We start from the raw sequence: 14,727 nt of genomic DNA, 5'->3' as shown, positions 1-14,727 counted from the left end.
AAAAAGTCAGCATTGTTTTTTTAAAAATACTTTATTTACTTATTTGAACGAGAGAGGAAGAGGGGAGGTAGGGGAGCAGAGGGAGAAGCAGACTCCTCTCTCTGCTGAGCAGGGAGCCTGACACAGGGATCCAGATAGAGCTTGATCCCCGGACCCTGAAATCATGACCTGAGCTGAAGGCAGATGCTTGACTGACTGACACCCAGGCACCCCTGATAATCAGCACCGTTAAAGAAAACTAGCACATGGCAACTTTTTCTTAGCAGTACAAATCTGTTATTGTATTTGTCATAGTAGATATTATCACCACTGAATGTCTGGATGGATAGTGACAGGTACCACTCGATATAGACATATAAATATGCGGGTACATTTAAAAACCACAAACTTAAAGTGTTCCTTTTAAATAACTGATAATTTTTCATTTTACTTTTTTCAAAATATTTTTCATAAAGCTTGCCTCATTTTCAGTAAAATTGTTTAGCCAGTTTCATTTTTAAATGTCATTTGTGTTAACTTTGGCCAAGTTTTTTTTTTTTTTAAGATTTTATTTATTTATTTGAGAAGTAGCACTCACAGGGGGTATTGGGAGGGTCAGGGGGAAAGGGTGAAGCAGATTCCTTTCTGAACAGGGAGCCCATTGTGGGGTTCAGTCCCCAGGTCCTGGGATCATGACCCCAGCCAAAGACAGATGCTTAACCAACTGAGCCATTCAGGCACCCCATCTTTGGCCAAGTTTTTAATATTTCCTTCCTGATTATATGTACATGATAACCATTCCCACTGATTATATTCTCTGACTTATAGAGCTATATTAAATTGCTGTTCAGTTTGCATGTCAATGTTGGTGTATACTCTGCAAATATTCAGAGCAGAATTGTTAATCAAGATGTTTATTTTAATAGAAGATTAATCCAGCCACAGAGTTCCTATAAAGAAAGTATTTTCTATTTAAAAATACCAGGTAGAGGGGCACCTGGTGGCTCAGTGGGTTAAGCCTCTGCCTTAGGGTGGGGTCATGATCTCAGGGACCTGGAATCGAGCCCCGCATTGGACTCTGCTCAGCAGGGAGCCTGCTTCCCCCTCTGTCTCTGCCTGCCTCTCTGCCTACTTGTGATTTCTCTCTGTCAAATAAATAAATAAAATCTTTAAAAAAAATACCAGGTACAAAAAGCCATGAGAAATAAAGCAGAACGAACTCAAGATTTGGGTATTGTGCCTTTTATAATCTGGTTCCAATATTCTATTCTAATCGTATCATTATTTTCATTCAGCTTTTATTACATCCTAATTAAAATCTACAATATCACTTTTCCTCCAAATATACTTCTGCACTCGGGGAAAGGTAAAATTTTTAAAAATCAGAAATGAGAAACTGGTTAATATAGTAAGTCATGAATAAATAAATATTACTGGCTTTTCTGACGGTACCCTTATACCCTCTGTGTGTCACAGCAGAATCCCTTGTTCCAGAACCAACTGTCTAATCACTAAGATACTTAATAAAACTTTGAAACTAATACTGGTTAAGAAGTATAGAGCAGGGTTTCTGAACATCTCTATGGCGTTTTGGACTGGATAATTCTTTGCTGGGAGTGGGAGGTGCTGTCCTGTGCATTGCAGTATATTTAACAGCATCCCTGGCCACTATCCATTAGTTCCTTAGAACATCCCTAATTGTAACAACTAAAAATGTCTCCAGACATTGCTAAATGTCCCCTGGTTCAGAGTCAAGGGGAGACAAAATTGCCTCCAGTTAAGATAGATTAAACCTAATAAAAATGTAACCTGGAGTTCAAATCCATTACACAAAATTGCATATGAGATGAGTCTCAGCTTATTCCCAAAATACAGGGTGATGAAGAGTCAATAACCAAATCAAGCACGAGTAGGTGATTGAAAAAGTGGTGTGGGAGAAAGCACATGGGGCTGGAGGTCAGGAGATGTGGAATGAGTTTTAACTCCGCCACTCTCTGTCTGTCCTTGGATCTAGCTTCGCCCATCGGCCTTAATGATAAAATGAAGATATTTGAATATACTGGAATACGCTAAGACCTATTCCCAGCCAAAGACTATGATTAGTTTGTGACCATTCATAAATATTCACCTGATTCTTTAGATACTGAATTCTCTCAAGGACTGTTGCTTCAAGAGGGCTGAGTATTTTCTTGTCAAGCCAAACCTAACAGATTTCCCCTCTTTCTTTTTTTCTTTTCTTTTTTTTTTCTAACAATGCTCATTGCTATAGCTACCCTCACTATTTAATTCTATAAGAAATGGAAGGGAGAAGTGTGTTCTGCCAAAGGCATCTGTTTTGCCTTACAATATTCATTTTATTTTCTTCCTGGAGAGGAGGCCTAGGGCTAAGCACTTTTGGTTATACAAGCACTTTTTGCTGAGTTCACAAATGTAGTCCAAGTGGGCAAAGAATCAAGAGTGAACTTCCATGGGAATTATGGGGCCCAGTTCTCTCCATTTGCCTCTCTTCCCAGAAAACAAACGTTGGAGGATATTCCGCATTTCCGCCATAAGTAGGCTGCCATTTTCCATTGCATCACAACTTTAAGATGAGAGATTACTGTGACTCCGAAGAGTTGTTTTCAGAACACACCAGTTAATTAGGTGACGGACAGCTGGGTGGAGTGATACTTTATTATTCTAGATGTCTCCACACCCACAATGGATTTGGCCTGGTGCCACTGCCAGGCACCCTCAGAGCAGTGGCATCTTACTATACAACCACACCCAGATGACAACAAATTATATTTTTTAAGAACTAGTTTTAGTTAAAATTGCATATATTAATTAATCTAAGGGGAAAAAAAAAAGCTCTTCCTTTCCTTGTTCCCTACTCCCCCTTTTTTAAAGATTTTAGATGTAATGAGTTAGCCTTGTAAGTGAATATGATCGAGACAAGGGTTGAGGCAGCTTGAGGCGCACAATACCAGTATGGATCAAGAAGAGCAGGGAGCTTTTGCTTAGCTCTTCAGAGTTTATAGACTACTTCCACTCTTATTAATTTTATCTTCATGACAAAACTAATTAGTAGACAGCAATATTATTTGTATGGTTTTTTTTCAAGATTTTATTTATTTATTTGATAGATAGAGGTCACATCTAGGCAGAGAGAGAGAGAGAGGAGGAAGCAGACTCCCCGCTGAGCAGAAAGCCCGACACGGGGCTCGATCCCAGGACCCTGGGATCACTACCCGAGCCGAAGGCAGAGGCTTTAACCTGCTGGGCCACCCAGGCGCCCCTATTTGTATGTTTTAAATGAGAAAATGGGCTCAGTGATATAAATAAACTTGTTTAAAATCACACAGATAAGTTATGGGACCCAGTTTTTTTTAAATTCCAAATCTTGTGCTTTTTTCACTGTGGTTCCCTAAGTCACTTAATGATAGAATTTTTTTTTTTTTAAAGATTGTATTTATTTATTTGACAGAGAGAGACACAGCAAGAGCGAGAACACAGCAGGAGGAGTGGGAGAGGGAGAAGCAGGCTTCCGGCCGAGCAGGAAGCCCAATGTGGGGCTCGATCCCAGGACCCCAGGATCATGACCTGAGTCGAAGGCAGACGCTTAACGACTGAGCCACCCAGGTGCCCCAGTGATAGAATGTTTTTTTTTTTGTTTTTTTTTTTAAAGATTTTATTTATTTATTTGACAGAGAGAAATCAAAGTAGATGGAGAGGCAGGCAGAGAGAGAGAAGCAGGCTTCCTGCTGAGCAGAGAGCCCGATGCGGGCCTCGATCCCAGGACCCTGAGATCATGACCTGAGCCGAAGGCAGCGGCTTAACCCACTGAGCCACCCAGGCGCCCCAGTGATAGAATGTTTTAATGAAAAGGGTCATCAGTTACTTCACTATCTACTGAATGCTGTTAACATTCCAGGTTATGCTGACTTTGAAAACAATATTTTTTAGAAATTTTTATTTATTAGACTTTATTTTTTAAAGATGTTTTAGATTCAGAGCAAAACTAAATGGAAGTACAAAGGTTTCCCATATTCCTACTGTCCCCACACATGCATGTTACCAACATCCCCACCAGAGTGATGCATTCATTACAATTGATGAACCTGTCTTGACATATCATTATCACCCAGAGTCCATAGTTTATTTTAAGGTTCACTATTTTTCTTAAAGATTTATTTATTTATTTGAAAGAGAGAGCATGGGCAGGGGGAGAAGCAGGGAGAAGAGGGAGAGAGAATCCCAAGCAGGCTTCCTGATGAACACAGAACCTGAAGAAGGGCTCAATGCCAGGGCCCTGAAATCATGAACTGAGCCAAAATCAAAAGTCGGATGCCTAACTGACTGAGCCACCCAGGTGCCCCACTTTAGGGTTCACTCTTGGTGGTGTAGATTGTGTGGTTTTGGACTAAAGTGTAATAACATGTATCCACTCTTACAGTATCTTTGCAGAGTAGTTTCACTATCTTAAAAATGCTCTGTGTGAAGGCAGTATTTTTATTACATTTGTTGATTCACTTGATTAGTAAAAATTAATTGGTCTACCCTCTTTTTGCCCCCATTGTCTATTTTCCAATGTGCTTCACACCTCATCAGTAATTTAGGAAATTAATCCATGTTCACAGTCTTGCTTCAGCTAAAAGGACTGGAATTAAAATGCAAACTTCCTAATTCTTCATTAGATACTATTTGACTATATTCATGAACTTGCTAATGAGTTAGAGGTCTAAGAGGGACTCCCAACAGTAGGAAAAGGCAGTTCCCCAGCCCCCATTTTCAGGTAGGTGATGAGACATTTCCTCTCTTTTAAAGGGGGAAAATATTTGAAAATTGAAGAGGTTAGAATGAGCCATTTGGTTTTCTGACCTATTTGAAAAGGAGTCACTTTTTCATGTCTCAAAATAACCTGTCAGTCCATCTAGCCACGTATGGCTATTGTTCATAGAGGATGACCCAGTTCCTTGCAAAGGCCTCACCACCTGGAGTGCAATCAGCTGTCCAAAGGAAGGGGCACTGATAAGGAAATGACTCTTCTACTCTGGACATTGTTAATTTGTGCCCCTAAAATTAGACAGTGGTTTTTTACACTTCTCATACAACATTCAATACTTTGAAAGACCCAGAATTGGATTTCACCACTGTGATCCCTAATTCAATATTGTCAAAAGGCTAATAATAAGACATTTCTAATAACATCTAACACTGCACTCTCCATACACGAGGTATCATTTTAAGTCTTTACTATGAATTACTTCCTGTAATCCTCATGGCAGTTACTGTTAAAATTCTCAGTTTAGCGGTAAAGAAATTGAGACAGAGTTGAGGTAAATTGTCACTGGTCACACATCCAAAAAGCCAAATTTTGAATCCAAGTAGTATCACTGCAAAGCTGAACACTTAACTTCAAAGTTTTATGTCCTTCTGGCTCTCAGGTAGTCTTCACGATATGATTTGCACTGTTCCCAGTATAATAGTTGCTTTAGGTTTTTCACATAATCATCTCAGTCTGCTCAACAATGCTGTCAAATGGATGATACTCTTATCATTGTTTGCTGAGGTCTAAATGCCCTAAGTCTCATATTTCTTGCTTACTGTATACACAAACATATAAATATTTCACATATAAAATATGCAGTATTCTTTCATCAAAATTGCTCATACTAACTACTTCAAAGTTAATTCACTGTGATTTTTTTTTCAAGGACTGTCTTTGAAAAAAGATCCACAAACTTCTGTTTTCTGTACTCAGAGTGAATCCTGGGAGACTTTGGAATATACTGAATTTCCAGGTGATGGGCAGTGCGAAGTCAAATAACAGAGTTCCTGTAGCATCACATGTAAGGATATTGTATTTAAGAACCAAATATAAACCCAAACATAAAACTTAATGCAATTTAAAATTAGGTATTGAAACTTTCTTGTTTTTTTAATCCTAATCTAATAAAAGCAACAATTATATCTATAAATAGCAGGGTCTGTGATCCAACAGTGCCCATCCCATCTTGTTCTTCGATAAAAAGAGATGCTTATCTCTGTAGTTTCTTAGCTTTTGCAGACAAACAGAAAGGAATTCTCAGAGAGGGAGTGAAGTTGGCTGTTAACAGAACAGTGCAAAATAGGAAGGTGTGTAAAGGCTGTTTTCCAGTTAGTGTCTTTCAAAAAAAGAAAAAAAGAATACAGACATGCTAATTTATTGGGGGAACAAAATGAGAATTATAGGAAAGGAAATTAAGAGTTAAGAAAATAAATTATTTTATCTTCTAAGATCTGTTAGGACATACACTTTTCAGTCACGATCACAACACATTTCTTTTTGCCTTAGTCATTATGGGTATATGGGTGTATGTGTGTGTGTGTGTGTGTGTGTGTGCGCGCGCGCGCATTTGTATGAACATGAGAGAGAAGGAATTAGGAGAACAAACTACATTAGCAGTAGCATGCTCTCCCTAATTTACAGCACCATAATGTCTGGATTCTCTCTGAACCCCCTGAAATGCTCTGGGTTAGCCACATTGGGTGTACAAGGTGAGAGAATGACGAGGGTGGGATTACTTTCTACACTAGTACCTGCTCTTTATCTCATTTGTGGTACCATTTGGGGCAGGTAAGAAAAGGATAATACCTACTCTGCTACCTCACATTATTGCATAGGCAGATAAGAGAGCTAATAATGGCAGATTGTTTTGAAAAATGCAGAAGGTGATCTTAAACTTTAAGTTTAAACTTCTTTGATCATGAAGGATATCTCTACATCTTATATACATCTATATCTCTAATCTTCTCTTTTTGTCCACCATTCTCTTTCTATTAAGCTATGATGGATTCAATCTTCTAATCTGTAACAATAATGTAGTTTGAGCTTGCTTTCCATAGACACTCATTTTACTAAACTATTGAAAAGAAACAAAGTACAGACTTTGAAACCAATGATTACACTTTAAGAGGAAATAAGTTATTTCATTTAAAAAAAAGGGAAAGGAAATACTCTGGCTTTGATGGTATTCAGAATATTGACATCATCCTCAAATTGGCTAGCCTTAGATCACTTTTCTGGAAGAATCTTTAAAAGGGCTTTGATCTCATAGAGTCCCAAACTTCCACTGTGAATGTGGAGACCCTTTGGAGTACTGGAGTCAGTAACTGTTTGTCTCTGTCTTAAGTCATTTTGGTGTAATTTTTCAGGTTCTTTCTTGAACTATTAGACTAGAATAAGGGGGTGGACAAAAAGAGAAGATTTGAACAGTAGTCTGATAACTTTGGATTTGGGGAATAACCTTTGTATTCAGTAATGCTACTGGTCTACAAAACCTTGTTTACTTTTATAGTTTCTCGTCTCTTCCCTCTGTGTCAGTATGCTTGATATGCGTTCAGATTCTGGGCCACTTGATACATGTTCGGAATTATAAAGTTTGTACTTCTTATAATCTAACTCCATTTGTGGTAAAGCAACAAGAGCAGAGCAAGTCCAAAAATGAGGGAAAATCACTATGTGAGAGCAAGCCAAAATCCCAGGCAAAGCCTGGAAGCCAGCAGTGGGCTTCAGAGAAGCACCTGGCTGGAGATTACGTGCTGAGGAATTCAAAAAGAAAAAAGGACAGGGGTACCCCTTGATTTCTCCAAGGACTGCAGGACGACTTATAGGAAAGGCACTTGGGATACAAAAGTACTAATTGGAGGGGACACGTATACCCTGATATTTATAGCAGCATTACCAACAATAGCCAAATTATGGAAACAGCCTAATTGTCAATCACCTGATGAATGGATAAAGAAGATGTGGAATGGGGTGCCTAGTTGGCTCAGTTGGCTAAGCCACTGCCTTTAGCGCAGATCATGATTCCAGGGTCCTGGGACAGAGCTCCTCTATGCTCAGTGAGGAACCTGCATCTCCCTCTCCCTCTGCCTGCTGCTCCCCATGCTTGTGCATGTGCTCTCTCTCTCTGTCTCTCTCTCTCACTCTCTCTCTGTGTCAAATAAATAAATATAATCTTAAAAAAAAAAAGATATGGTGTACACAATGGAATATTACTCAGCCATCAAAAAGAATGAACTCTTGCCATTTGCAATGACATGGATGGAACTAGTGTGTATTATGCTAAGTGAAATAAGGCACTCAGAGAAAGAAAACTACCATATAATTGCACTCATACATGGGATTTAAGATACAAAACAGATGAACATAGGGGAGAAGGGAAAAGTAAGGGGGAAGCAAACCATAAAAGACTCTTAACTTCTTAACTATAGAGAATAAACTCAGGGTTACAAGAGGGGAGGTTGGCAGGGGTGGGCTAAATGGGTGATGGGCATTAAGGAGGGCACTTGTTGGGATGAGCACTGGGTGTTTATGTAAATGATAAATCACTGAATCTTACTCCTGACACTGATATTACACTATATGTTAACTAACTAGAATTCAAATAAAATCTTCAAACAGAAAAAAAAGGAAGGGCACTTGGGCAGTGAGGAGATGAAAGAATGTGGAGATATGTCAAGGGCTCATGAAGAGCTAAGGAAAAAAACAGAAAATGGGTAGTTTCCATTGGATATAATAAAATGTACAAGATCCATTCTCCTTTCAAGGTGCAACAGCTGTCAGGGGAGTCAGGAGTGGAGGCAGGGGCCAAAGGGGCTTACATGATATCCCATATCTTTAATGCCTTTGTCATTCAACTCTGATTTCTCTGATGAGAATATTGCTGACCCTGCTTTCCCTGACAGGCTTTTGCCAGGCTATGTGCTTTAACCTTAGGTATCATTCTTATTACCAGCAACCTTTTGACCCACCCACAGTGTTCTCAATCAGTAGAATTGTTTTCGCTCATGTACATGGAAGAGAAAGTCATGCAATATTGTAAAATAACAATAAAGAAGAAACATTTTTCAGAACCACACACAAAAAGCACTCTGATGACCCAAACCCCAATTTTCTAAAATCTCAATCGCATTCACTTGAGTTTGCACTTTGTGGTTTTCAGAAACATGGAGTGATTAACAGAGTATGCAATGAATCACCTCTGGATTTAAAACATTCCTGAAATGAAATGGAGAAAGAGTCATGATGCCAATGGGTAGCTGAGTATCCTTCTACTATTGCGGGTGCTCCTTGAATCTTCTTTTGGCTCCCTCTCCTCATAGAAGAGGCTCTCAGTTCCAAACCTCTTATTCATCATTTCAGGACGTCCTGGGTGGCAGTGAGGAGCACTTTTCCAGTAAGAAGGAAACCAACTACTCAGCCTTTCCTCATAGCAGAGATTCTTCAGAGCTACAGTAATCTCTAGGTTCTTTTGTTCTACCCTCATACCACTTCCACTCCTGGGAATTATATCCATTTGGGCTAGATTTGGGGTTCATCAGAGCACATTACATAGTCACCAATTCTACTGTGAGGTGCTAAACTTTCTTACGACCAGTGATAGAGTGTATTGTTGGGACTCATTTCATATGATCTGACAGATCAGATAAAAAATAAAAAATTAATACTAGTAGGTCAATATTTAGAAGATACTTTTACAGAAAAAGCTGAGAAATCAATGCTGGCTGAAATCTTGCAATGACTTTGACAGGTTTTAAAAACCAAATGCTTTGTCTACGGCCATACCACCCTGAACGCACTCAATCTCGTCTGATCTCGGAAAAAGCAAATGCTTTGATTTGTTTTAGGTATTGCGGTTTAGAACATAAAAAAATTAGAAAGAAGAATTATGTCTTGACTTTTTAATTTCACTTCATAATGTGTTGGGGGTCTCATTACATCCTGATTAAGCTTAAAATCTTTTGATAAGGACAATGTCCAAGAGATCTTGACTTTTCTTATATCTTTGAAATTACCTAATAATACAACTACATCATCGTAATGACATAAGAATTCGGGACCAGCTGTCATTAACTATAAAACTTATCACTAAACTCAAAATTGTCCTAAGCCTTACACACACACACACACACACACACATATGGATTACCTCTAACTCTTACAACAATTGTACAGTGTAATTTTCTTACCCCTGTTTTGCATATTAGGAAGCCAAGGCAGAGAGAAAATAAATGACTTGCCCAAGGCAACATAGCTAGTAACTGGTAAGTCAAGATTTGAACCCACGTCTACATTATGTCAAAGCCAGGTTCATTTCCATTACACTGTGTAGTTGCAAGGACAGGAATAGAAACAAATTTCCTGACTCCCTGTTCCATTCTCTTTCTATTAAGCTATGATGGATTCAATCTTCTAATCTGTAACAATAATGTAGTTTGAGCTTGCTTTCCATAGACACTCATTTTACTAAACTATTGAAAAGAAACAAAGTACAGACTTTGAAACCAATGATTACACTTTAAGAGGAAATAAGTTATTTCATTTAAAAAAAAGGGAAAGGAAATACTCTGGCTTTGATGGTATTCAGAATATTGACATCATCCTCAAATTGGCTAGCCTTAGATCACTTTTCTGGAAGAATCTTTAAAAGGGCTTTGATCTCATAGAGTCCCAAACTTCCACTGTGAATGTGGAGACCCTTTGGAGTACTGGAGTCAGTAACTGTTTGTCTCTGTCTTAAGTCATTTTGGTGTAATTTTTCAGGTTCTTTCTTGAACTATTAGACTAGAATAAGGGGGTGGACAAAAGGCATTACTTGTAAAGTGGAAGAAGGAACCAAGGAGAAGATACTTTCTCTGGAAAAATGTTACAATGATATATTTTTAAGTATTTAATTCTTTCTTTTCTTCCTGGGAGAGTAAATAAAGAGTTGATATTAGAGTAAACTTAATTTGGGGGGAAATTGATTTAGCCACATTTTTAAAACAGTAATTTGGGGAGTGATGGGCTATGGGAAGTTAAAGTTTGAGCTTCTAATATTTATGAATACAACGTTTGGTTAGACTAAAAGATAAGGCTTTAGAATAGAAAATGTCCTTCAGATTGAGAATTTCTGGAAGTAATTATGTGCAAGCCATGATTTCACATAGTTTCTGCCTTTATCAGTGTGTGATAGAAGCATTGTATGGAGTTAAAAAAAAAAAGTGTTGAATTTGCATAGTCTTCCTCAAGTACCACCTCTGCCTCTTCCATCTAAACTATATGCTCTTGTGAAAGTCATTATCCCTTTCCTGAATTTTGCCTTCACCATGTACTTAGTGTTAAAATCTTGTAGGGTTATCTCTTTGGGTTGTTCACTCTAACTTGTACATGAGCCCATGGCACTGAATTGAGACCCTTCAAAACACCTGCAGATGGAAACAACAGAAATTCTAGCTTCTCTTAGTCTCAGCAACTTTCTCCAGATGTGGGACTCTGTAAGTCTCTATCTGACTAGTAGGATAACCCATCTGTCTTCTTTCCTCCCCTCCCACTTATAAAGGGAGCCCAGTTAAAGATATGTTTATCTTCAGAGTTGTATGTCTGGTCTTGGTGAAGAATTCAGTTCTTACATAGGAGAATGGAGCATTTAACTTTAATAGGGTTCTTGGACTGAGTCTATTGCCTTTTGGGGGAGGTATCATGAAAACATATTAGAATTGTGGAAATAGACATTATCTGTTCAGATCTGCCACCTTGACAGGATGCTAAAGGATGGAAACTAAATTGATGTGGTATAGTAAGTCTAGCATGACCTAGAACAACTGGTTTTGTAATGTTGGTTGTTAATTGTGGGTGTTCACCGAGCATATAAATGTGAGCTGCATCTCCATGGGTTCAGTCTTAGAGCACCAGCTGGTGAGCAATGCTCGAAGCTGACTTTTAATCAACTTACATCATCTTCAATATGAAGATAGCCAAAGTGCCACTGCTTCTGACCCTGGCCCTTTGCCTCATACAAGGTGAGCAATTTGCATGTAATCTAAGCCTCTTGCCACACATGGCAAAGCCCTGGGCAGGGACTTGTTTCCCTCCCCCTGCTCCTCAAATGTATATATGTATGTATGTATGTTTGTGTGATTATATGTATTTGTGTATGTATAGTCTTGAAATATCCTGCCAGACACAGAGTTTTGAAGAATTATATATGTGGCTTAATAACTATTTTGTTAACTTTAGAAATGGCAAATAGTTTGACATAATCTGAATTTTCTTTCTTGAGAAATCCTTCTATTAATTCTATAATAGTTCTGAAAAGCTAGTAGATACTTCCTCATCTTCCTCTCGCCAAGCATATTAATTCATACTGTTAGGAATTATATATATATATTGTGCATATATATGATACTAAGCATACCAATTCATACTGATAGGAATTATGTATATAATATTTAAAACTTAGATGTATATTTTATAAGTAATAATGCTATATTTATAAACTATTAAAAATCAAATTTAATCATCTATTCTTATTTTAAAGTAGTAGTGCCTTCTAGCGTATTTTATTTCTGTGTTCTCCAATCCTAAGTTGATTAAAAGCATTTCCCCTAAAAGGTAAGATACTTTTGTGGGAAGTAGAAGGTAACTTTTTGTATTTGTTATTTGAATTTGAAGGGAACATTAATTTCCTAGACTCAGTCTTGCTCTGAAGCATTTGTATTTTTTTAGAAGATTTTTAAAATTTATTTGACAGAGAGAGGGACAGCGAGAGAAGGAACACAAGCAGGGAGACTGGGAGAAGGAGAAGCAGGCCCCCCGCCAAGCAGGGAGCCTGATGTGGGACTTGATCCCGGGACTCTGAGATCATGACCTGAGCCAAAGGCAGATGGCTAACCAACTGAGCCACCCAGGCTCCCTGAAGCATTTGTATTTTTAAAAGAAAATCTCAGAGATGGAGTGTCATGAGATCATTATACATAAATGATGCCCACTTTCCTAAAATAAGCATATAAGTACAAAAGGGAGTCTGTTAATGAGAGAGTATAATAGCCTATGATTTTAATTATTCTTGATGTTTGTCAGATCTCTAAGTTTTGTAGCTGTAATGAGGAGAGAGGGTTGTAAGAATTCAGAAACTTTCATTTTATGTACATATGTGATATAAACTTTATGCTACATTATACTTTTAAATTATAATTGACATGATACATTTATTGTATTATAATTTTAAAAGAGTTCTACCATACTTTGCTGTGAAAGGATCTCTTTGAAATTAGATATTTTGAAGAGGGTAAGAAAGTACCTGACTACTATTTTCCAAAGTAATTAGACTTTTATGAGTGACTAGACCTCTGTGAGTACATGTACTGATTTCCTGGTGAAGTGCCCTCATTTTATTTCCATGGTAAATTTTAACATGTTCAAAAGCAATTTGTGGTTTTATAACATGTAGTCATTAAAATAAGCAAGACACATCACTGAGTGAATTGTTTATTTGTTGAATAGTTTACATTCCCTTAACTTTGGTTTCTGTATTTTTGTCCCAGATGCTGCCAGCGAGGATGAAAATCAGGTTAGTCCTGCTTTTTCTGTTCATTGAAACCATTCCAAAATCTCTAAAGAAAAATGGCCTGTGGCCAACACCTTCACATTAATAATACAGACATATTATACTGATAGGCACTAGTAGCTTTTGTTAAAAACACAGAAACAGGTCTTTATGAAGGAAGACATGAATCACACACAGACATACAAACACACATATACATCAATGTATTAATGATGATGGATGTCTGCAAGATGCAATCTACCATGTTAAAGGAGTGCTTTCAAATTCCATAAACAAACCAGTGAATTAGTATTGTTTGACTTAATAGCTGAAAAAGTCATGACAGACATAGAAAGCAAAAATAAATGTCCTTGTGGTCGTCGTGTATAAAGGGGTTGTCTGTATCTTGTATATAGTCAGTGTATATATATCATTCAGTAAACATTTACTAAGCATCTATCATTTGTCAGACCCTGTGTGAATTGTCAAGGATATTGGAAAATAAAGATAAATAGACAAGAATTCTCCCCTTATGGCGCTTACATATTAGTGGAGGGAAACAGATAAGTTAGTAAGTAAATTAGTAAAATATATAGAACATTAAATGATGATTAATGTTAGGAGGAAAATGAACCAGAATGGAAGATAGGAATTTCTGGGGATGGAGGTGGTATCAATACTTGAGGATACTCAAGTACGTTTTCTCTGAAAAGATAGTATTAGACCAAGGATCTGAAGGTAAAAAGTCCTGCAGATTTTTGCAGGTGACAGCTGATCAGGGAGAAGAATTTGTAATGGTGGAGGCCTTGAGTCAGGAGGGTGCCTAGCGAACTATTAGAGGTCTTTTGTTTGAACAATAAAAGTATCATTTTCTTATAGAAGTCAATTTTTTTCTTTTTTTTATCTATTTGGGAAAAAAAAATAGACAGTGGGTTACATCCCAACCAGTACAGGAAAGAGTTTGGCCTTGGAGGGCTTTAGTTTTTCTGAAACCTGTGGAGAAAGCACAAACAGCAATAATAACAAAACAAAACAAAATGGAAACAAGCCAAAAGCTGGAAGGTGGAGTGCAAGTAAATACTTGCTGAAAAGCAATCTCCCCACCTCAAGATGCCTTTTTGGTGTAGATCTGTTTTTGTTTCAACCCTCTCTCATTGTTGGGTAATTGAGAGGACATTTCTTCTTTCTCAGGGAAAACCCTCCTCCTGCTTTCAATTTGTATGGTCTTCTTTTGTTTTCCAAGAGAGTATGTTGGATTATTTCATAACTCAGAAAGCAGCATTGAGTTCTACCTTAACTAATTAAACTAATCTTGACCTCTCTGGGTCTTGGTTGTCCATCTGTTAAAAACAAAAAAACAAAAAAACAAAAAAAAAAAACAGGTCTTTCTAGGAATTAGCCATTCATCTCATTG

At 37.7% G+C, this 14,727-nt stretch overlaps 1 protein-coding gene across 1 annotated transcript in view; it reads left to right on the top strand.

The window, feature by feature from the left end:
* The first annotated feature begins 11,670 nt into the window (after positions 1–11,670).
* Positions 11,671–14,727, top strand: part of SPINK5 (serine peptidase inhibitor Kazal type 5) — an 82,020-nt gene continuing 78,963 nt past the window's right edge. The window contains exons 1-2 of the mRNA XM_044224818.1: positions 11,671–11,787; positions 13,312–13,337. Coding sequence (XP_044080753.1) covers positions 11,733–11,787; positions 13,312–13,337 — 81 coding nt within the window. The 5' untranslated portion in view covers positions 11,671–11,732. The remainder of the gene's footprint in view (positions 11,788–13,311; positions 13,338–14,727) is intronic.

The sequence above is a fragment of the Neovison vison genome, chromosome 1, assembly GCF_020171115.1.
Source record: "Neovison vison isolate M4711 chromosome 1, ASM_NN_V1, whole genome shotgun sequence".
Lineage (NCBI taxonomy): Eukaryota > Metazoa > Chordata > Mammalia > Carnivora > Mustelidae > Neogale > Neogale vison.
The sequence above is the reverse complement of the archived record's forward strand: the minus strand, read 5'-3'. Positions and strand labels throughout refer to the sequence as shown.